The following is a 21,707-nucleotide window of genomic DNA, read 5'->3' as shown; positions in this document are numbered from 1 at the left end:
TTGAATGTGTGTCACACCATGTCCGGTGTGCCTCGACGCGAGGATACATGTCGATGTGGACACTTTTTTCGAACTCATGAGATCCTGTAACACTGGAGGTCGACGTCGTTGTACGCACCGGCGATCCACTTGCCACTGGAGCCAAGGCAGCATAGCCTCGCACCGCTTAGGGGCATCCAATGGAACACCTACATGGTTAGGATGGAGAGAAGGGTGAAGGTGTCGCTGCCGCCAAAGTCGACGCGAGGGATGACCGCCCACAACAGTTGCATCACCGATGCACATTGGTCCTGGACGTCGGCTGCCCTCCACGAGCGACACACGGCACGGAAGCATATGTGGCCGGGGACGTTGAGGAGCTCGCGCACACATGTCAGGAGATTGTCGGGTAGGCCAGACCAGTCGACGCGCTCCTGCGGTGGACTGATCGTCGTCATTGGTGCTGGCGCGGAGATATCTCCTCCGATATGATCGTTCATCATCAATGAGACTAATCTACTAGTAATAATTCTCAAGAAGACTGTGAAACATGTCGATATGTATTGTAGTTCAGACAAAGTTGGACGTACGTACTGATCTGGACTCAATTTTAGTGCACCGGGAAAATTCACGCCCAAGTGCTAGCAGAATTTGTGTGCAATAGACACTCTATGTTTGGTTCCCTGAATGTTCCCCAGCCTAGCCCAATATATGTGTATAATCTTAAGAAGAAGCTGTTAGAAATTTTAGAGATTTCCCTTTTAAATTTAAATTTGAATTGGAGTCAAATTTGTCGACTTGCTTCCCTCGGTGGTGGGCCTCACTGTGCTATGCGCCGCCAGCCTCCTCGGAGTGCGGTGGCTCTTGGCTTTGTCTGCTCCCCTTCGCGCTAGCTGAGACTGTGGTGCCTTGCACTGTAGCTGTGGTGGTGATGGTGCTTTGTTCATGTCTTCGTGTTCGGCTCTGTTTGCATGTGGGTGTTGCGTCGGGCGCGCTGTGCTCGAAGTGACCATGTCACGTGCGTGCTTTGGCTGTTGTGTCTGTGACGCGTGCACACTCTGGTGCGCGGTGCTTGCATCGCATGCATGCTCTGTTCATGGTGACCACGTCGCATGCACACGCTGCTTGTGGTGACCACGCCTTGACGCCTGCTATCCCGTTCTGGTGCTTGACAACAACCTCCCTAGCCTGGTGTTGGGGCCCCTGCTATTGTGGTGTTTCCTGCTCTTTGGGTGCTTATCATAGTGTGCCCTACGACTGGTGCATAGGCATTGTATCTTCGAGAGCATACACCCTATGATCTCAGTATAAAAGGGGTGTCTCTATTTTCTAGGACATCGATATTGCATGCCTTGCCTTCAGCTTCTTTGGTGGAAAGTGAAAGTGCCTAGAGGGGGGGGGGGGTGAATAGATTTTTTTTGAAAATTAAAACTAAACAGCGGATTAAAAGATGCCGGATACTCTGGTGAAGGTCGGATACTCCGGTCCGGTCTGTCCGGAGTATCCAATCTAGTCTGGAGTCTCCGGTCTATACAGGATTTCGAGAATAACTAAGAATTAACGTGAATAGCTAGAATCTAAAGGTGATACTAAGTCTGCTAGTTATCACAAAGCTTAAACAACAATAAATACTAGCAAGATGATCACTAGGACTAATTATATGGAACATTCACAAAGCTACACAATTAAGTAAATTGCACAAATGAGAACACAAGGGATTATCCCGGAGTTCGGCCACCTCACAAAGAAGTGCCTACGTCTCCGTTGAGGAGCTCACAAAGAGCCGGGTCTTTTCCAACCCTATCCTCTTCTAGCGACCATAAAGATCAAGCTAGAATTTTCTTACTTAATTTGAAGTCGATTACAAACTTCCCGTGGCACTCCACAAAGATTGAGTGCTGTACGGGCGACGCCTTGTCGTCTAGAAGCATAAAGCTCCAAGAGAAATGATCACAGCGAATGCTCGATGAAGAATTCAATGCTCAAGTGCCTTAATCTCACTCCAAACCCAAACTCACTAAATTTGCGCAAAACTTAGCACTAGAGATGGTTGGAGGGACTTTGAATGCTCTTGGAATGCTCTAGGAGTGTAGAGTTCAGCAGCAACAGCAAGCCTTTAATGCCATGGGGTGTGGAAGTATATATAGCCATCTCTCAAAAACTAGCCGTTACTGTTCTGACAGACCTAATCCGGAGTATCCGGTCTCAATTCCAAAACGGCGTTAGAACGGTCACAGAAATATGTCAGAACTAGCCATTACGGTTCTGTTTAAGTTACCGGAGTCTCAGGTGAACACCGGAGTCTTCGGTCCTGACAGGGCTGCTACTCAGACTAAGTCCGGAGACTTGTCGGACCCTCCGGCTTCTCCAGGTACCGGAGTATCCGATGAACACCAGAGACTCCTGTATTTTTATCAAAAGAATAAATATTAACCGAGCCACCCTTGTCGGAGTCTCCGGTGAAAATATTTTCTCCTACCGGAGTATCCAATTAACACCGGAGACTCCGGTCTTTTTCAACAAAAATAAATGCCTAACCAATCGACCTCTGGCGGAGTCTCCCTCGGAGACTCCGGCCTTAAAACTCAGCAACTACCGGAGTGTCCGGTGAACACCGGAGACTCCGGATAATTAAAAATAAAACGGAACCGAGCACCCTCTGCCGGAGTCTGACTCGGAGACTCCGGACTAAATACTGAGTACCGGAGTATCCGGTGACACCGGAGACTCCGGACTCAGTGAACTTCTGTCTAACATCCCAGTGTCTGTGGGTGAGTGTGTCTCTCAACTTATTGGTTCTAAAGGATATCTTGAGCATTGAGACACTAAACAAGCAATCAAATACAACCCTCTTAATAGAGCGACTATCCTAGACTCAATTTCAAAAATAGAGAAATTTAAATCCTATTGAGTACTCCTCGTTGCTTGTCTTTTCTTTTCGAAGGGCGTCAATCGTCATATGTCTTCTCAATTTAGACTTAGACATGTTCATGACTTAGATAAACATATTAGATCCTTAATCATTTTATCATCAATAAGCCAAAACCCACTTAGGGGGGCCTAGATGCACTTTCAATCTCCCCCTTTTTGGTGATTGATGACAACACGATTGAAGCTTACAAAAGATATTTGAAATAGGATTTTGAATTCTAGAAGATATGGTGAGCTCCCCCTAAATGTGTGCATTGATTTAGGATTGAGTAACACTCAAATGCACATATTTAAGAGAAATTTTTTGCAAGAGCCCCCCCTATATCCTAGGATCCGTGGGATGCAATATCAAGTATTCAAGATACATATGACAAGATATGAATCACACTTAATTTAAGAAATACGACAAGCATCACACTAACATGAAAAGTCTTACAAATTTAAATAGAGCTCATAGTTCATCACACACCTCGAGATTAATTGGAACTACATGCCTAACACCACTAAGGCACAGAAAAATGACCCTGTGTTTAATGAAGTCATAGCTGCATGTGAGAGCAAGAAGGTAAAGAATATAATGGCATTCAAATATGATTGGTGCGAGGAAGTCATCGCACAATTCTATGCCACAGTTTGGTTCGATGGATCGGAGAATCCCTTCATGCATTGGATGACCGAGGGAGTTCAGTACAAGGTGAGCTTCAGAGGCTTTGCTTATCATTTCCGTTTTGATACTCGAGATATACATAAGGATCAAATTCATAACGAGCATCAACTTACCTTGGAAGAGCTCAGGTTCATGTATCTTAATCACGGACGAGTCGAATTTAGAAAACTCACTGGAATGAGGCCATTCTACAGATGCTTGAACTCTTTGTTTCGACCCACATTGGCACCAAAGAGCGGGGATGCGACCACAGTGCAGAGCATCTCAAGGAATCTCCTCGCTACCATGTCCAACGATCATGCTCCTTTCAGTGTGGCTTATTTTCTTTGGGAAGAAATTGTGTTCACATCAAAATCGCCCATCAAGAGGATACGCTCCAAAGCTTAATACCTCGAGATTAAACTAGGAACCACATAGAACATACCAAACACCACTAAGCCTTGGCTATAACTACCTTTTGCTACTAAAGCCGACAACACAAAGGGTTAAATCTAAAACACCCTTTTAGATAGCCTGAATTCCTAAAATAAACTCTCAACACAAACATATCCCGCACTAATCATGGTTTGAGCACTCGACACAACAATCAAGCAACACTTTCGATCGCCCCTATTGATAGTACGGCTATTGATTCTATAACCCGGTCTCCCACCAAACGCCTTGTTACATCCCAAGACGTTAATTATGTAATTAAGTATACATAATCATCATAGCATTATGTTTTACATGTATAATTATTATTTTAAACCTTCAATCGGATTTCAAAGGTTTTACGTTTAAAACCTTTATGCATTTTCCCACATAAATGTGAGTATATTTGTGAGTAAAAATGGTTTAGAGATCTTTAGAGCCCCCCCCCCCCGGCTTTTGAGAAGAAGAAGAATAGAAAAAGAAAAAAGAGACCGTTCCCATGGTCTAACCGGGAGCTCTCGCGATCCGACCGCCAAGACGCAGAGCGCTCACTTAAGAAATCGGCCAACTCTCTTGATCTCTCTCCCACTTCTCACTCTCACTCACACTCTTCACTTAACCCTAAAGAGAGAAGGAGAGATCCACCTCAATGTGACGACCAAAGATCAACGGGGAGAACTTCCCTAAGCTCCTCGGGACTTCCCCGATCTCATCCCCTTCCTCCTCTTCGTCGAAGACGTTTCTACACAGATTCATCCACCCCAAGCCCGTACACTACTTCGGGAGCCTGATCTCCAAATTAAAGCTTTCCTGGTGTGATTCTAATAGAAAGCTTCCCTATGCTAAGGTGAGATATCTCTTGACATTTTTCCGAGTTCCCAAGCCCTAATTGGTTCTCATTCCGTTTAGACTTAAGCTCCACTCTAACCTAAATTCCATCCATAGAGCTTTCCAAGTTTGGCTCGGTGAATATTATCTAAACCACTCTAAAAACACTCAACTAGTATCATAGAGCACTTTGGTACTCTTCGTGGTCGAAGGTTCGCCGGCGACCTTGCCAAGGTGCTGCTGACAGGCACTCATGGTCTAACTACCACTCAAGGCGGTTTGACCGCCGGTTGTAGGCTAAAATCTCAGTCAAACTATGTATTCATGAGTCAGACCACCACTAGGGCTGGTCTAACTACCGTCATACCGTCAGTCTGATCGCTAGCTGCTCGAAGCCTTATGAACTTAGGACGTCTTATCCGAGGTTCAAACCATTTCCAACCCGAGTCGTTTGTCTATGTTTTGCAAATGTTTTTGAAACATGACGCTTTATTGTTATTCAAACATGCATCATATGCACACTTTCCGTTGTTTATTTGTTTATGCAACAAATTCTTGGTTTATGCAACAAATTCTTGGTTTATTAGAGAGTGACGCGCTGATTATCTAAGTGATCGAAGGCGACACCGAATCACCATAGTTTTGTGAGTGTTGCGCATGAAGTGTCAGGCAGGCGTCGGAGCAGCAAGTCAAGCATCTAAACATATTTCACCTTATAATTTGAATCATGTGGAGTCTAAACTGCCAAATTATTGCTTGTGTAAGTTATGCATGTGTAGCAGCATTTAGACCACTAGGTAACTGGTAAATGTTTCAGTGATTAATGATAATCATATCATTGTGACTAATAATTTGTTTTGAAGGGAATAAAAAATTTAGTATACAATGATATTTGGGTACTCTTGGTCTCTAAAACGATAATCTGGTCGATCAAAGGACATGTGCATCAAGATTAAGGATCTTCTAGTTCTAAGTGTCACAAATGAGATTAAGGACACTTAGAGTAGTATATGTTTCCTTTCTTAGTCTTTTGACCATACTATAAAGAGGGGCTAAGAGTAGTAGTTTGACCTAGTTGAGTCTAGACTTGGTTTGATGCACACTTATGAAATTCTAGCACTAGTTAGCTCATAGAAGTTTGTGGTTGAGATCTTGAGAAGTTAGAGCTCAAGGAAAGTTTGAATTGGATGAGCTCAGAAAAACTTGCCTTACCAGATGATCCGGTGGTTGTGTTATTGGTCTCACCGGAGCATTATTTGCAAGTCAGAAAAACACTTATATGTTCACCGGATGCTCCGATGATCAAGGCCATGGTATCACCGGATAATTTTTTAGTTGGCACATGTACAAAATTTCCAGAAGTGTTACACCGGATGGTTTGGTGGCAGTGTGTTTAAAGCACCGGACTAATTTCAGCAAAAGAGATTTTTTTTTGGGAAAAAAAGAACTTGAACTTACCGGATTATCCGGTGATGGGAAGATATACTCCCTAGACTAATTTTTGTAGAGAAGCTTTTCTGGTGACCAAAGAGATTTGAACTCACCGGATTATCCGGTGATTGAAAGTTGATATCACCGGACTAATTTCTGCAGAGAGGTTTCTTCAGGCAGTATGAAGTGGACTTCTCACAGGATTGTTCGGTGATGGATATGTATGAGCACCGGAGCATTTTCAATGGAGAAGCTTGAAAAGTGAAGTTTGGCTTGGTTCAACTAACCGGATGGTCCGGTGTTAGTGTATTGAACACATGATGCTTATCATCGAACTAATTCTCAGCAGTAACGGCTAATGATAGCTGGCACTTGGGTATGAAAATTATACTCACCATATTGTCTGGTGTGAGTAAGGATATACTCACCGGACCATCCGGTGATAACAGAAAAAGTGGGTGGTTAGGCAACGGCTATAATTTGGCTTTCTAGCTTATAAATACCTCTCCACTTGGTTTAATTTTGCGTGTGTGCAACCCAAAGGAGTTCATACACTGTGTGTGTCATCAAGTAGTAAGAGAGAGCAATTGAGTTGATTTTCAAGTTCCTAATTGAAGATTAAGGACATCATTAGTGCTTGGAGAGTAGCAAGTGTGCATCTAGCTGTAGTCTAGGCTTGATCCTGGTCAAGTGAAGCTATTGACTTGTTACCCTTGGTGGTTGGCAACACCTAGCCGGTCTTTGGTGATTGGAGGTGTCTCAGTGAGCTCTTGTAGTTCTTGTGAGAGTTCCGAGAAGAGCTATGTACTTGGTTTGATGCCCGCCAATCTGGAGATGGAGAAGTGATAATCATGAGAGAGCACTTGAGTCTTGGTAATTCAAAGGGGAGTAATATCCTTGGTGGATGCTCCAACGAGGACTAGGGGGGAGTACCAACTCCTCGATATCTCGGGAAAAATCTGGTGTTCTCTTGTCCATCTCTTTACTATTCCATAATTTAATTTGAGCATTTATATTCTTGCAAGCTTTTAACTCCGCATTTTCTTAGTGTCTTTGCTTACTTGTTTTGTTGTCTTTTCCTAACTTGTTCGGGCAGTCACATTTCTTTTCATCTTCGCTAAGGTTGCTATTTATTCTAGATTTTGATAGAAGTTTTTATTTGCCCAATTCACCCCTCTTCTTAGGCCATTCGATCCTTTCAGCATGTTAGCGTTTCAATGTCAAGTTATATAGGCAGGACATATGTTGCTGTATTATTTCTAACTTGATCTTGTTGATGATTCTTATCCTTGTAACCTGTGTAGAATATTGTTGATGTCTAACTTTAAAGGTTGAACGAAATGCTTAGCAATACATAGGTTCTCGATAGAAGTCGAGTTATGATTCAACCATTAGTTATGAACTAATCAATAATAGGGGTAAAAAGGGACAAATTTTTCTATCCGTTTGATTCGATTATATACTAATCGGATCTCGAATATCGAATATTAAAAAAAATCTCAGATATCAGATCAAATCTCAGATATTTATATCGGATTCGAATACAGAGAGCTAGCCGTCGAATAGTTGTATCGTGGACTTACCTTTTCACGGCAAATACACACATATGGTTTTTCATATTAATACCCTAATAGTTTAAAAGTTATAACTAGTCAAAGTTCAAATCTTCGTATTTTCATGAGCGGAGGGAGTAGCTGATGTGTTGATGGACGTGACCACTGTTACTCACGGCATGGCAAGCCGGCCGTCGAACACGAACATTGGTAGGTTATCTCACTTGAATTGATGTGTAGTCTACACTCTACTGTACGTACGTACGTACGTAACGTACGTTGGCCCTACGACGTACGCGCCGACCTCAACTCCGAATGGAAGCTTCCGATACCCTGGAGATGCCGTGTGGCAGTGGCACAAAGAAAAACGACGCCGGGGCCCACTTGTCAGAACCCCTCCCCACCACTCCACCAGGAAGCAACCGTTGAGAGGGCTTTGCTTATAAAAGGGGTGGGCTTGGTCCACCGGAAGCCTCCCTCCCCTCCCCTGCACGCGCTGCGCGAGAGAGACAGCAGGAGCTCCGCCGCCGCCGCCGCCTGCGCTTCCCTGATCAGGTGAGTCTGCTCTTCTTCCAGCCCGAGACCCGCATGCTTGCCTTTTTCTCCCAAATTTCTCCTGTATTTTATTTCTTTTTCTATATTTGTTGGTGCTATGGTTTGGCGCTTAGGCTTAGATCCCCCGTTTCGTTGGCGTAGGCTCCAGATCGGGGTGCCTGGAGCCGGATCTAGGGGCTCCAGGGGTTGAATTTCGTAGAGCGCCGTTAAGGTTTGGGCGCGGTGGTTCTGAGCTGTTCTAGGGTTTCGGTGCGGCTCAGATCTGTAGCGTTTTCCAGAATTCTCGGGCGTATCGGTTCGAAGTTTCGTGACCTCACGTCGTGGGGGACGCTCGTACTGGGAATCAGAATTGGATGCGGCGGAGCTGTGTATACGCTCCGTTGCTTTTCCGTGCAGATGTGTTACTGTCTTAATCGGGACAGCTCCGAGAATGTTCCTTAAAAGCTACATTGCATCTTCCATGAATTTTGTAACTTTACTTTGTTTTTGTTATTGCAGGTAAAATTGAGAGCTCAGCAAAGAGAAGAAAAGGGAGGATCTTTCTGGGAACTTGGAAATTCCGGACAAGGTAAGAAAGTGTATCATCATGCATGCTCTGTTTTTTTGTTAGTGGCAGCTGCAGTTATCCCTAGCTATTCCTAGTAGTAGTTAATGCTTGTGCAGTGTAGTTTGTTTGAAGTTCTAATCAGAATTGGTATCGAGCTTGCATTACAGTAATCTACTCATGTTGGAATAAGTTTCAGGATGTAATATTAATTATTAGTTGTAGGCCTCTATTTTCTGCACCATTAGATTCAGAATCATAATTATATTTAAACCAATGCCAAATGAAAAGCTTATTTTATGGATTAAGGGCAACCATTTTTGCCTACCTTAGCTTTCTCACATCAGTCAATATTTGGGAATATTGCATTGTTACAAGAGCTGTGAAATCCCTTTGCTTGACATAGTTTATAAGGCTCTGAAAGCTTAGAAACTTTGAAGGGTTGAAGGTTATGTTGAATTGAATATTAAATTATCAACAGCATGAGTCTAATTTTAAATTGCGGGAAAGTGAGTCACTCGTTTTTTCTGGTTTGAGGGATTAGATTCATTGTATTGTATGTGCCTGTAGATGTCCAAATTTTCTGATCTTTTTCTGATAAGATTTACTTATCTACTAGGGTGCTATATTCCAAATTTTCAAAAAACTAACAGTGATTTTGTCTCTCTTCTATGAGATGCACTTCCTTGCATCATTTCACGGCCCTACAGGTTTAGAGTTATCTGATTTTTCGGGATGGATGCCAAGAAGTTCCTGCAGCTGGTTGAAGATAAGAAAAAGAGAATCCTTGAGAAGAAAGAAGCCCCACTGAAATGGGAGCAGAAGCTGGAAGCAGCAGCTAATGCAAAGGCTGATGCAGAAGCAAAGAAGCTTAAGTCAAGAAAGCACAGGAGGAGAGGAGATTCTTCCTCAGACTCTGGTTGTGATTCCAACAGTGATGTTGATCGGAAACACAGGAAGAGGAAGGACCGCAGAAGGCACAAGAAGCACGGTCACTCTGACTCTGATGATGCCAGGAGACGCAAGCACAGGTCTAAAAGGAGGAGCTCAAGCTCAAGTGATGATAGTGACAGTGATGAATATGAGAGTGCGTCTGAAGAAGAACGTCGAAGGAAGAAGCACTCACACAGGAGAAGGCATCGTCGACATTCTTCAAGGTCAGACTCTGAAGACTATAGCAGTGATGATGAAGAGAGGAGATCTACCAAGAAGGACCATTCTTGGAGCCGCAGATGCCGTCATCAATCATCAGATGACTCTGACACTGAGGACAAGGTCAGGTCGAGGCATAGGAAGTGCCACAGATTAAGTGATGAGGATGCACCATCGGATTCCAACAACAAAAAGCGTCATAGAAGCCGATCCTTGGAGGAGTCATCTGATGGCAGAGCTGCTGATGAATCCGAGAAGGCAAGAAATAGCAAAAGGTCTCACAAGAATAGCCACCATCACCATCACCACCGACATCATCACCATCATCACGATCGCCGTAGTAATTCTGCTGAACCTAACGACAAAAAGCAAATCTTGAATGAATAGAAAGCCCTTGAAGGTGAAGAATAGAAAGCCCTTGAAGGTGACAATGTGGACTGAAGGATAGAAGATCCTCCAGTGGAACTATCTGAGTGGTCTTTCGGCACGCAGAAAGAATTGGATTTTCTTTCTTAGTGTTACTGTTTCAGTTTAACTGTGTGGATTCCGAACTTGTTGTACTAATACATTTGGCCGAGTTGATGATTGAACCTATGAAGATACTTGTTTGTTTCTACGAGCTGTGTTAGCTTGGCGCATTTGGTGATTATTAGAAGATGATTGTGAATGCATACTTTCAACCTTTTATATGGATTTGATTGCCTGTCCGAATTCAGAACAGAAACCAGGCTTTTCTATCCTTTGTATCACCTCAATATCTGCCACCATATTTTCTTTTGTTGAGCCGTGTTAGCTTCGTCTGATAATTTAAGGCATTATATGGTGATCAAACTCGAGGATAGTGCTACGTGACTACGGGATTTATACTACTCATTATCCTACAAATTTGCATTATTTCCTGATTGATGTAGTCTTTTCTGGGTGCAAGTAGTACATCAATACGCCAGGAGTAGAAGAACGAGGCTGTACAGTGCAAAACGATGCACATATCTCTTTGAGCACATCCAGAACTTACACATGCATACAAACACATCATTCCACTCAAGCCATTCAAAAAATTATATAGCATTCAGATACACCAAAATCTCAGCCGCGCAAAAGGTGCGCAGCGCTCATATCTGAGGGTATACAAACCAAAAATGATCCTACTATCTTCTATTTATACCCTCTTATTTTTCTGGAGCGGCCTTTGGAGTACATCAGCACCTTCAAAAGAGGCATTGTCTCAAAATACTACAAAACATTCTCAACACAGGCCTTCTTGATTCCAGTGCCCGATGGGTGTCGAGATTAATACATCATACATTCAACAAACGCAATAGTGGATACGGCGGCATGAATGAAACAAGAACAGCCCTTATTTGTCAGTATGTAACTGTATCTCTGTTGCGATCATCAATCGCACTGCTATAGAGATGAAAGAATAGCTATGGATTGTATAGTAATAATGGTACAGCATCCAAAAAGGGCCAGAACTGTACCCTAGTAGTACTCAGAAGTTCGTTAAGATTTTATCTTTTGACAAACCGTCAGCAACAAGAACTCTAATAATTTCCTGCAACATACAAATATATAGAAGATCAGCATGGAAGTACAGAATCAAGTCACCAACATTTATAAGAAGGAAATATTATTGCAGAGAAAGGACGAGGCGGAGTATTGCAAACTATTACTCCTGAATGACAACTTGACAACCATCATATGTGTAACGAATATAGCCATAATTACTAGGTATACAAACTTTATATGGTAATTGGTGCCTCATATGTGGAACCAATATAGCCTTACTATGCTGCAAAACTTCCACTTGTAGACAGAATGGTCCGCCTCAAAATAGAAACTAATAACTATAAATCCAGAGCACGGACAGTATAATTTGCGAATCACAGTCGTACTGATATGCAACTGTGTGTTTTATATGAAGTAGCTATGTGATGAGAAAACTTAGGGTGTGTTTGGTAGGGTTCCGGTTTCTCTCAGAAACGTTTCGGTTCTGGATTTTTTCTAGAAATGTTTCTGTGGTGAATTATAATCACCCCTGGAAACCGTTTGGCTAGCTGTCTCGATTCAGTTTCTTGAAGGAGAGGATGGTGGTGCAATTGACCATTTTGCCCTTGTGTTGTTATGGTGTTTGTTTGTTTTATTTGTAATAACAGATTAGGAATGAGTGGTGACAACAGGAACACACCGTCCACACCGACCAACAGGAGCCTCACCTCCCTCTTCTACTGCTCTCTCTCCTTTATCTCTTCCCAGTAGAACTCCAGCACCTCTTTCCTGTTTTTTCTTCCTCGCTGCTCTCTCTGTCTCCATTTCTGTTCTCCACTAAGCACCACGCCGAACACATAGCAAACCTCCTCCACATCTCCATAGCCCAGGTGAGCACGCACAGCACCGCCCAAGAGCTCCAGGAAGCCCACTGTGCCTTTCTCCGCCACTTTCCCCGAGCTGCTCCACCATCCCCCCGCTGGACCAAGCCACTCAGGCTCATCTTCCTCAGCTCTGGCGCCGCTCCTCCATCCCCTTCTTCTCGCTACTGAGCCGAGTGCGCGTGCGCCGTCTCCATCCGAGCCGGCCATATGCCGAGCTTCATGATACGTCGTCGATCTGCAAGACTGCAACCGCTGGCCATCTTCGTCCAAGCCAAATCCATGGTGAGCTCTCCCATACTCCGGCGAGTCGATGTGGACTAGTCGCATTTGCGTGTAAAATCGATTGAATCCTAGAGGGATGTTCGAACTTATCTGCGCAAAAACGGTGAGAAATGGCCTCCGAGCCGTTTCGGTGTTTCGTGCTGATTCACGGGATCGTTTCACCCGGAAACGTTTCGATGCCGAGCGTTTGGATGCCGTTCCGCCCGATTCGGCTGTGAATCCAAACGGGCCCTTAAAGTGATCATGTCAAGGCTGATCTCTAACGTTGGAACATTTATGATGTTTACACGTTCAAAGAAGAGAACAAAATAGCATCTGAACAAAGAAAACATTGTGACACATGGACAAACAATCAAAATGTGCTGGGTGTAAATGGGGCTACGAGTGGCAACTTGTATCCAATAATTAGCTTCAATGTTTAGAATCAGAAATGGAGCAAAGCTAGCAATAAGAGCATACCTCAGTCATCTGTTTATGTCCACACAAAATCGCTCCCATGGATGAAGGATTTACAACCTTCTTCATCCTTGAGAAAACATTCTGCTAAATGCAGAACAAACACTATAAGCACAAGAAAACACAACAGCTAGAAATAAACAAAGAGTAGAAGATAACAGCACCTGGACATAGCCCCGCTCGCCAGTCCATTGACTATCTGGTCTTGAGAGGACAGGTATAACTTTGACTCCTCTGGATTTCCAATCACTAAACCTCTCCTGTAAGAGTGCACAGTCACCAACCATTATATACATAATTCAATAACACAAATTGTATGGCTAAGACTGACTTAAACCTACCTGATATGCCATCCTCTGAAGGTTTCTAACCCCATAAAAGAGGTTTACACCAATGTTACCTTTTTCACCAAAACCTGACTCGATAAGTGATCGAATCGGACTGCAAAAAAGTGAGTATGAAGGAGATATTATGAGAAGAACTACACATTCCTATGTTAATACATCTGTGATGTCTTCTACAGCTGCACCTTCCACGAATTGGTGTAGTAAATACAGTCTTAGGAAAAGAGTTTTTCTTTTCTTTTTTTGCTTTGATAACATAGATACAGCTTATCTGGAGAGCAGGATTCCATATATTATCCAATAGAACCAACCAGACAAAGCTATCTATGAGACGGAAATTGCTCATGCAACCAAGGCGATAAAGGAAAAAAAATCAAGAATAGGACATTGTCAGTAAATTCGGCACGGCATTTGGCAGCATAAAACAAATATTTTGCATCTAATGAATAGCTTACTTATCTGAATAAGCAAAAACCTAAGTAAATATCGTACAGTTTATGCCTGTCATGTTCTACCACTGGGCATGCGCGCATTTTGATTATATCACCAAATGTCCCTTCTATTAAGAAGACCACCCGGCCGCGAAGCTTATCCAGGGGATGTTTTTTATTTGCATTTACGCCTTTTAGAAAGAGCCGCTAAATTAAATTCTCTTTTAGGCGAAGGGAGTATGACCAAGAGCAGTCTGTGGTCAGTTAAAGAAGCAATAATGTAGACTCAGGTCTGAATTAATTACAGAAATAGCTCAGACAATAGTAATAAATAGAACACAACGCAGATGGAACTCAACATGCTTAGCACAGTTTTAAAATTGTTCCTTTCAGAATAGCAACAGGCTGCGGATCATTGAGACCTTGGATAGAACACTTGTGTATCGCATAGTAGTGTAATAGATGTGGGTTTGACCCTATCCCCTATTGAGGAGTAGAAACAAATAAATGATGGTCGAGAAGCGTAAGGCACCTGATCCCGGATCCGGTGGCGAAGACGAGGACGTCACGAGCGTCGGCTATCCTGGCGACCTCGAATCCGCGGCCGACGACGCTGGAGCCGACGCGGACGAGGTCGCCGGGGCGGAGGTCGCAGAGCCGCGCGGAGGGGGTCCCAGGGAGGCGCTTGATGAGGAAATCGAAGCAGGCGGCGGCGGAGGACCCGGCGAGAGGAGGAGGGGAGGCGATAGCAAGGAAGATGGGGTAGGGCGCGGCGGGGAGGCGGAAGGGGAGGAACTGGCCTGCGGCGCCGTGGGAGGAGAGGAGGGCATGGTGCGCGGAGAGGTCGAGGGAGACGTGGAAGAGCGAGGCATCGGCTGTAGCCGGGCGGACGGAGGCGAGGGGCGCCTTGGCCCAGTCGGTGGGGGTCTGGGGCGGGGCTGGCGCCGGCGCCGGGGCGGCGGACGTGAGCGCGGCGGCGGAGAGGAGGCGGAGGTGGGGGTCTGGGGCGGCGGACGTGAGCGCGGCGGCGGAGAGGAGGCGGAGGTGGTGCGGCGGGGAGCGCAGAAGCATCGAGGCCGCGTGGGCAGTCTGCGATCTGCAGCGCGTGCGGCCGTGCGTGCGGAGAGGGAGGGAAACCGCCGTGGCGGATCCCGTTGGCCTCCCGCGAGGTTGGGAAGTTGTCGAACTGTGAAGCGTACATGTTTGATTTCTCCTTTTCCTCGTCAAAGCAGAGAAGGAAACTTCGACCAAAACTAGAAAAAATAAAGGAAAAATGATTATATATCTCAAATTTGATCAACTTTGATAACATATTTGAAATTGATCATATTTTAATTATATGTTCTATAATAATTAGTTTGTAATAAAATGTAGTAGTTTCTTTGGGATATATGATCAAAGGATAATGAACTTCAAATATATTATTAAAAGTCGACTAACTTTGAAACATATTTCCCAAAAATAAACAGCAGGTATGCATTTCTGCTTTAGCATCTTCTAAATTTCAGTGGCCACATAACATCATGATAGCAAATGAATGTGAAACACCGTCATAATCGTGCAAATGAAATGAACCAACATAAAGCCGAAGACATTACATACATATCAATTGATGCGAAAAATAAATTGTTCATGAGTACTTATTCCATACATCTTTTTTTTTTCTTCAAAACCACGTAGAGGGGGAAGAGGAGTTGAAACATTTTATAGCTAACCACTATACAAATTTGTTTACTTCTCATGCAGGGGTCATTCTAGTTGAATTGTTGGCTAATATTAACTGGTGTATAACACCCGGAGTATGAACTCTGAGCTGATAAAGGATTTCACAGAGAAGGAGGTTTGGGAAGCGCTCCAAAGCATTGGAAATTTGAAAGCTCCAGGGTCCGATGGTATGCCATCAATTTTTTATTAAAAAAAATTGGCATTTGGTTGGGCCTCAGGTTAAACAAGAGGTGCTGGAGGAGAAATGCCAATGGGCTGGAATGATACAATGGTGGTTTTGATCTCAAAGGTGAGAAACTCAGGAAAAATCAGTGACATACAACCTGTAAGTTTATATAACATGTTGTACCAACTCATCTCAAAGGTGCTCGCCAACCGGCTGAAACAAATACTACCGGATATCATCTCTCCAAGCAAAATGCGTTTGTTCCGAGCCGGCTTATTATAGATAATATACTGCTAGCATATGAGACTACACACTACCTCAGAAAAGAAGGGACAATGAAGAAGATCTTGCTGCTATCAAACTTGACATGAGTAAAGTGTACCATAGAGTTGATTGGCATTTCTTAAGGGACATGATGAGGAAGATGGGTTTCTGTAAGAGATGGATTGGGCTAATCATGCAATGTGTCTCCTCTGTTACATATTATATAAAGGTAAATGGCTGCTATACAAATGTTATCAAACCGGAGAGAGGTCTCAGGCAGGGTAATCCGTTGTCTTCATATTTATTTATTCTCTGCGCTGAAGGACTATCGACCTTATTGCAAAAGGTTGAAGATAGATGTGAGATCGGGGGTATTAAAATTTGCCCAAGCGCACTGCACATAAACCATTTTTTCTTTGCTGATGATTCATTGATATTTATGAAAGCAACACCAAAAGGTGCTCGGAAACTAAAGAAAATATTAAATTTATATGAGGTTTACTCTGGAAAATTTGTAAACAAGGATAAAACATCTATCATGTTTAGTCCTAACACTCCAGCGGGTATCAAATTGGTTATTAAATCTGAGCTTCAAATAGAAGGGCAAGCGAAGAAGGAGAGATATCTTGGTCTACTTATTTATCTTGGTAAATCGAAGAAAGGCTTTTGAATACAAGGCTGGAAAATAAAACTGTTATCGAAGGCTGGGAAAGAAGTTCTAATTAAAGTGGTGGCCCAAACAATACCGATTTATGCAATCTCAGTGTTTGATCTTACGAAGAGCTTCTGTGAAGGATTGAGCTCTATGATCTACCGGTTCTGATGGAGTCAATAAGACAATGAAGGTAAAATGCATTGGCTCAGTTGGGAGATGTTGACAACATCTAAAAAGAATGGGGTTTCGAGATCTACATATATTTTAACACGGTCATGCTAGCACGCCAATGGTGGCAACTACTTCAAAGTCTGGACTCATTTTGTGCTAGAGTTCTCAAGGCGCGATATTACCTAGATGGTAACCTTCTACAAGCTACCGCTTGACAAGGCATATCTTACTCTTAGCGAAGTGTACTAAAAGGAGTAAAGCTACTCAAAGAAGGCATAATATGGCGAGCTGGTGATGGAAGTTAGATTGATATCTGGGATGGCCCCTGGCTACCGAGAGGATCAAACCAAGTTCAATTCGTGGGCAAACTGTCATCACAAAGAGTACATGACCTGATTAGTCCGATTGATGGTCAATGGGTGTTGGAGAACGGACAGGCTACGTTAGCCTAAAATAAAAAAATTTCTACTGCATTCACCTAGGAAATCATGCTAGTAGGAGATCATAAATCGTTACCGCTCGACACGCAGTGCGGGGAAAGAAGAGTTGGAATAGACCGATCTAACGTCGTGCGCATCAAACTCCTCGAGCAGCTTCTCAATCAGATCCGCGACTAGCCCTGCGCAGGTGGTCACGCTCCTCGACCAACTCTGAGTTGGTGGTCGTGCTCCTCGACCAACTCCGAGCAGGTGGTGTTCAACTCGCCGAGAAGATCAGCGCCACAATAGCAGTAGCGTCTCTACGGTATCCACGCGTATTGGTAGAAACATCGAGTGTCAATGTGCTAGCATCGCATGCGTGACTAGGGTTTTGAGAGATCATGTGAAAGACCGTGTCTAGGGTTTCGGAGTGGCTTAACCTCATTACGTCCTACCCACGTCTTTATATAGAGCTCGCCAATGAGCTTCCACGTTGAAATCCCTTTATGACTCAAACTTCTTATGGATCACCATCCAATCAAAACTCATATACGAATCTGATTCATATGTTTTGTTCCAACCCATTAAGTGTGTGACCTGTTAGGTTCATGTACAAACGGTTACGACTCGAAAACCTTTTCCAAACCAAAATCAAAAGCGGTCCCTAGCAGGACATGTTGACTCCCGATATACATAAAAGATCATATCGGCTGAATCTTGATATACACATACACCGATCCCTTCACCTCATGATACCAGTCAAGCTCAAGGCGAGGTACGTGCCACCCTTATGATAGCCCGACCATTCACTCGATCAAGTAGTGGATTCATCATGATTAACTCTTTAATCATATTGGCATAGCCATGCACTTTCCTAGTCCAACTACCTCGAGGGGTCCAAAGATATATCTCTGTTATTAAGGAGTGGCAAATTCCATCTTGATCGCTCATACCCCATGACATGTTTTATGTTAAACCCGAAAACTACCTTTACGACTACCTAGTTACGAAATAGCGTTTGGTAGCCCCAAAATATACCACTACACATTCTAGGAATCAATGACGATCTCAAATCTAAGGATCTCGCATGTACACTATTTGAGATAACAACTGATGGCACATCATAAACAACAATTCCAACAATATCTCAATATGGGTATATCCAACATCATGTTCTCTAACATAAATATCCACATTATTGACCTGGTATTTCTATACCTATGATATATAAAACGTAATCATCAATCAATACATGTGCTGATCTTATGTATCATTACAATGATATGCGACTAGGGATCGACTAAGAATAACATCATGATATAAACAAAGAGTTTCATGAATAAGTTACATACTTTCCAATCAATATAATTAATAGTCATTCTTGGAACAACACATTATTCGGCAGTATATGAACATAGACGTATGATACAATTATCTCTATGATTGCCTCTAGGGCATATTACCTTCAATGGGATCATAAATTACTTACTCAAGTGTTCAATGCAAATGATTTGCGTATCATTGAAGGAATCCCTGTTCAAGATAATATGCAAGATTGGGTTGCTTGGCATTATGACCAAAAGGGCCTTCACAATGAAATCAGCATATAAGCTCGGCGTGGCCTTAAGAGAGGAGAAATGCAATATGAATGCATTGAGTTCAAGCAGCGTTCCTCAAGTTTTTCTATGGACTCATATCTGGACCTCAGAGGTCCCTAACAAGATTCTATCATTTTTATGGAGATTGGCACATAATGTATACCAACATTGATGAATATCAAGAGACGTGGGATTAAACTTGATACACTATGCCCAGTTTGTAGGCGATTAGATGAAGACGCTGGACATACATTATTCAAATGCAAACATGTCAAATCTACATGGTCAGCGGCTAATTTATACATTGAATGGGAGGCATAATTTATACATTGAATGGGAGGCACTTGCAAGTGCTCCAACGTCACATGAGATGTTTGTAGACTAGTGGAAGCTTGAAGAAACAGTACAAATACGAGCCATTGTGATGTTATGGATACTTTGAGATGAAAGAAACAAAGTGAACGCAAAAGAATGTTGTAGTAGCGTGGATGCATGCATTGGCTTACCAGTTGGACAAACATATCAATGAGTACAAGGCTTTGTTTGGAATATCACATCAACCTCCATCGACCAACCAAGTGGCTTGGGAAAAACCGTCATCTGAACGGCTAAAAATTAACATGTGATGCAACTTTCTGAGATGCATCAAGAAGGGTGGTTAGGGATTTATTATTATAGCTAAAAGTGGAGCCTTCGTGGCAAGAGGTGCAGGAAGTCTAAAAAATATTCCTGACACATTCCATGTAGAAATCCCAACATGTTCGAAAGCAATCAAGGTAGCTCGCAATATGGGAGTTCAATGCATTATCTTGGAGGTCGATGTAGTGAACGTGGTTACAACACTAAACATTAAGACCTTCAATCTCTTAGCGGCTGCAGTGCTTATATGTGAGGCTAAGAATTTTCTTGTTACTTACTTGATTGAATTTATTATTTCTCATTGCCCACATGCATGTAATAAGGTCGCCCATGCACTTGCGAGCCATATAGCTCTAGCTGATGATCACTAATTGTTCCTCAATGTGACTAGTATGTCATCTGATATAACTGTTTTGTTGGACGGTGATTTAGTTGTTTCAGTTGTTTAATGGAATCCACGAGTTCCATTAAAAAAACCGCGTAGCGAAGATTTAGTCACTATCTATAGACCAAAACAACACCAAACAAAAAATGTGAAGGACTGAAGGCTAACCCGAGTGAAACGGAAGATGTTATCAATGAAAAGGAGCACATCCTGTTCTTCAAGAAATGCTCTGCAACTGTCAAACCAGCGAGCCCAACACGGGCACGAGCACCAGGAGGCTCATTCTTTTGTCCGTACACAAGAGCACACTTGCTCTCACTCTGCCAACGGTGAATTGTCAAAAGTAAAAAACTTCAGCTGATTGAGGAAAAAAGACGCATATCAGGAAAAGAGATCTCACTTATAAACTGACCTGCATATCCCCAAGCTTAATGGCACCACTCTCAATCATTTCCCTGCACAAATCATTACCTTCACGGGTTCTTTCACCAACTCCAGCAAACACAGAGAAACCACCTATAAATAGGAAGTTCAGATCACAGCGGGAAAATAATGAGATGTCAAATGAAAATTGCAACAGATGAAGTTCCTGATGAATAAACCATGGGCCTTTGCTACATTATTGATCAGCTCCATGGGCCTGCCGGATGTCTCTGAGAAGGGTTTAGCAGAGGCGGCAACTTTACTGTTTAGACCATGCAAAATGATTTTGATTTATCATTATCCAGAATTCAAAGCATTTTGCTCCCCATTTCTAAAAAATAAAAAAAATTCAAAGCGTATGTTCGTCAAATGAATATTTTGATTAGGAAGAAATAGGCTAGTTCTTGTATATATAAAAAGCAAAATCCATGCTTTTTCAGATAAAGTCTAATTAGATTCTCTCTTTTTTCGAAAGGACGGCACCAATGATGCTGATGTATTAAAAGAATAAGAGAGTTGATCCAGTTTACAACCGATGTTATTAAAAAATAAGAGAGTTAACCTAGTTTAAAGGGAAATCGGGTTCAAAAGCTTAACAACGACACGGTTGATTTAGGGCCAACCGAAGAAAAAACCTAATGACTTGAGTGCCTGGATAAACAAAAGTCAAACTCTACTACACATCGGAATAACCAAACGGAGTTTGTAACTGTGTCATCGTCGCCAAGCTCAGCCAACACAGACGTCAGCTTCTGTCATAGTCTCCTCTCGTTCCCACCCACGGCCACCACAGAACAATGTCAGGGGAGAGAGCTGCAACATGTCATCGTTGCCGAGCTCGTCAGACGTCTCGACGCAGCAGCTCTAACTCCACCGTAGCCCACTTGATCCAACGCATGTCAGACGGCAACCGTGAGGAACAGACGCAGCACCAACAGAAATAGAGACCTCACTGACAACTTGCCCCTACAGTGGCCCGGTGTGGTTGCAACCAACGCCGAAAGGAGGTCCCCGTCACAACAAAGCTGGTGGTCACCAGGTCGCGATGTGAGATCCTCCAAGGTCATGTCTTCAGGGAGAAAACAACGTCCAAACGTCGTCATCGCTCATCCAGGCATGGACAAGGTTTTCACCCGAGAGATCTCACGACGAGAGTAAGATGGGTGAGGCGCTTTCAACAACACCTCCATGGAGGAAAGCGACATTACCATCGTCGACCTGGTCAAATGCTGGGCAAAGCTTTCACTCAGTGCACCCACACCCCCACTAACGTCCAAGACTCCGCGAGCAGTGGAGCCCCTAAGCCCCCCACCCGCCACAAGGCTC

General features: G+C 43.3%; 2 protein-coding genes across 5 annotated transcripts; one reads left to right on the top strand and one right to left on the bottom strand.

Annotated features, from left to right (window-relative positions):
* The first annotated feature begins 8,218 nt into the window (after positions 1-8,218).
* LOC133895558 (uncharacterized) lies at positions 8,219-10,667 on the top strand. 2 transcript variants are annotated; one of them, XM_062335981.1, is made up of 3 exons: positions 8,219-8,355; positions 8,854-8,923; positions 9,610-10,667. In XM_062335981.1, exon 3 carries the CDS (start codon positions 9,635-9,637, stop codon positions 10,436-10,438), a length of 804 nt encoding a protein of 267 aa, XP_062191965.1. In that variant the 5' UTR covers positions 8,219-8,355; positions 8,854-8,923; positions 9,610-9,634; the 3' UTR covers positions 10,439-10,667. The 2 variants fall into 2 exon arrangements, with proteins under 2 accessions (XP_062191965.1, XP_062191957.1); XM_062335973.1 differs by having other exon boundaries at positions 9,576-10,667.
* A 402-nt stretch (positions 10,668-11,069) lies between these two features.
* Positions 11,070-15,144, bottom strand: LOC133895538 (fruit protein pKIWI502-like). Of its 3 annotated transcripts, XM_062335962.1 has the most exons (6): positions 14,981-15,144; positions 14,469-14,929; positions 13,503-13,602; positions 13,326-13,421; positions 13,165-13,248; positions 11,070-11,606 (listed from the first exon to the last, which is right to left on the bottom strand). In XM_062335962.1, the coding sequence occupies exons 1-6, from the start codon at positions 15,005-15,007 to the stop codon at positions 11,544-11,546; spliced, it is 831 nt and encodes a 276-aa protein (XP_062191946.1). In that variant the 5' UTR covers positions 15,008-15,144; the 3' UTR covers positions 11,070-11,543. The 3 variants fall into 3 exon arrangements, with proteins under 3 accessions (XP_062191946.1, XP_062191930.1, XP_062191939.1); XM_062335946.1 differs by having other exon boundaries at positions 14,469-15,144; XM_062335955.1 differs by having other exon boundaries at positions 13,165-13,245; positions 14,469-15,144.
* Between the last annotated feature and the right edge of the window lie 6,563 nt (positions 15,145-21,707).

Source organism: Phragmites australis, chromosome 2 (genome assembly GCF_958298935.1).
Source record: "Phragmites australis chromosome 2, lpPhrAust1.1, whole genome shotgun sequence".
Taxonomy (NCBI): Eukaryota; Viridiplantae; Streptophyta; class Magnoliopsida; order Poales; family Poaceae; genus Phragmites; species Phragmites australis.
The sequence above is the reverse complement of the archived record's forward strand: the minus strand, read 5'-3'. Positions and strand labels throughout refer to the sequence as shown.

What these genes read in the sequence shown, in the direction of transcription:
- LOC133895558 (XM_062335981.1), top strand. Translation starts at nt 9,635, where the DNA reads ATGGATGCCAAGAAGTTCCTGCAGCTGGTTGAAGATAAGAAAAAGAGA.
- LOC133895538 (XM_062335946.1), bottom strand. Translation starts at nt 15,007, where the DNA reads ATGCTTCTGCGCTCCCCGCCGCACCACCTCCGCCTCCTCTCCGCCGCC. An exon ending in TTCAGAGGATGGCATATCAG is followed by an intron (nt 13,422 to 13,502) that starts GTAGGTTTAAGT and finishes GCACTCTTACAG; the next exon opens with GAGAGGTTTAGTGATTGGAA. An exon ending in GCGAGCGGGGCTATGTCCAG is followed by an intron (nt 13,249 to 13,325) that starts GTGCTGTTATCT and finishes TTCTGCATTTAG; the next exon opens with CAGAATGTTTTCTCAAGGAT.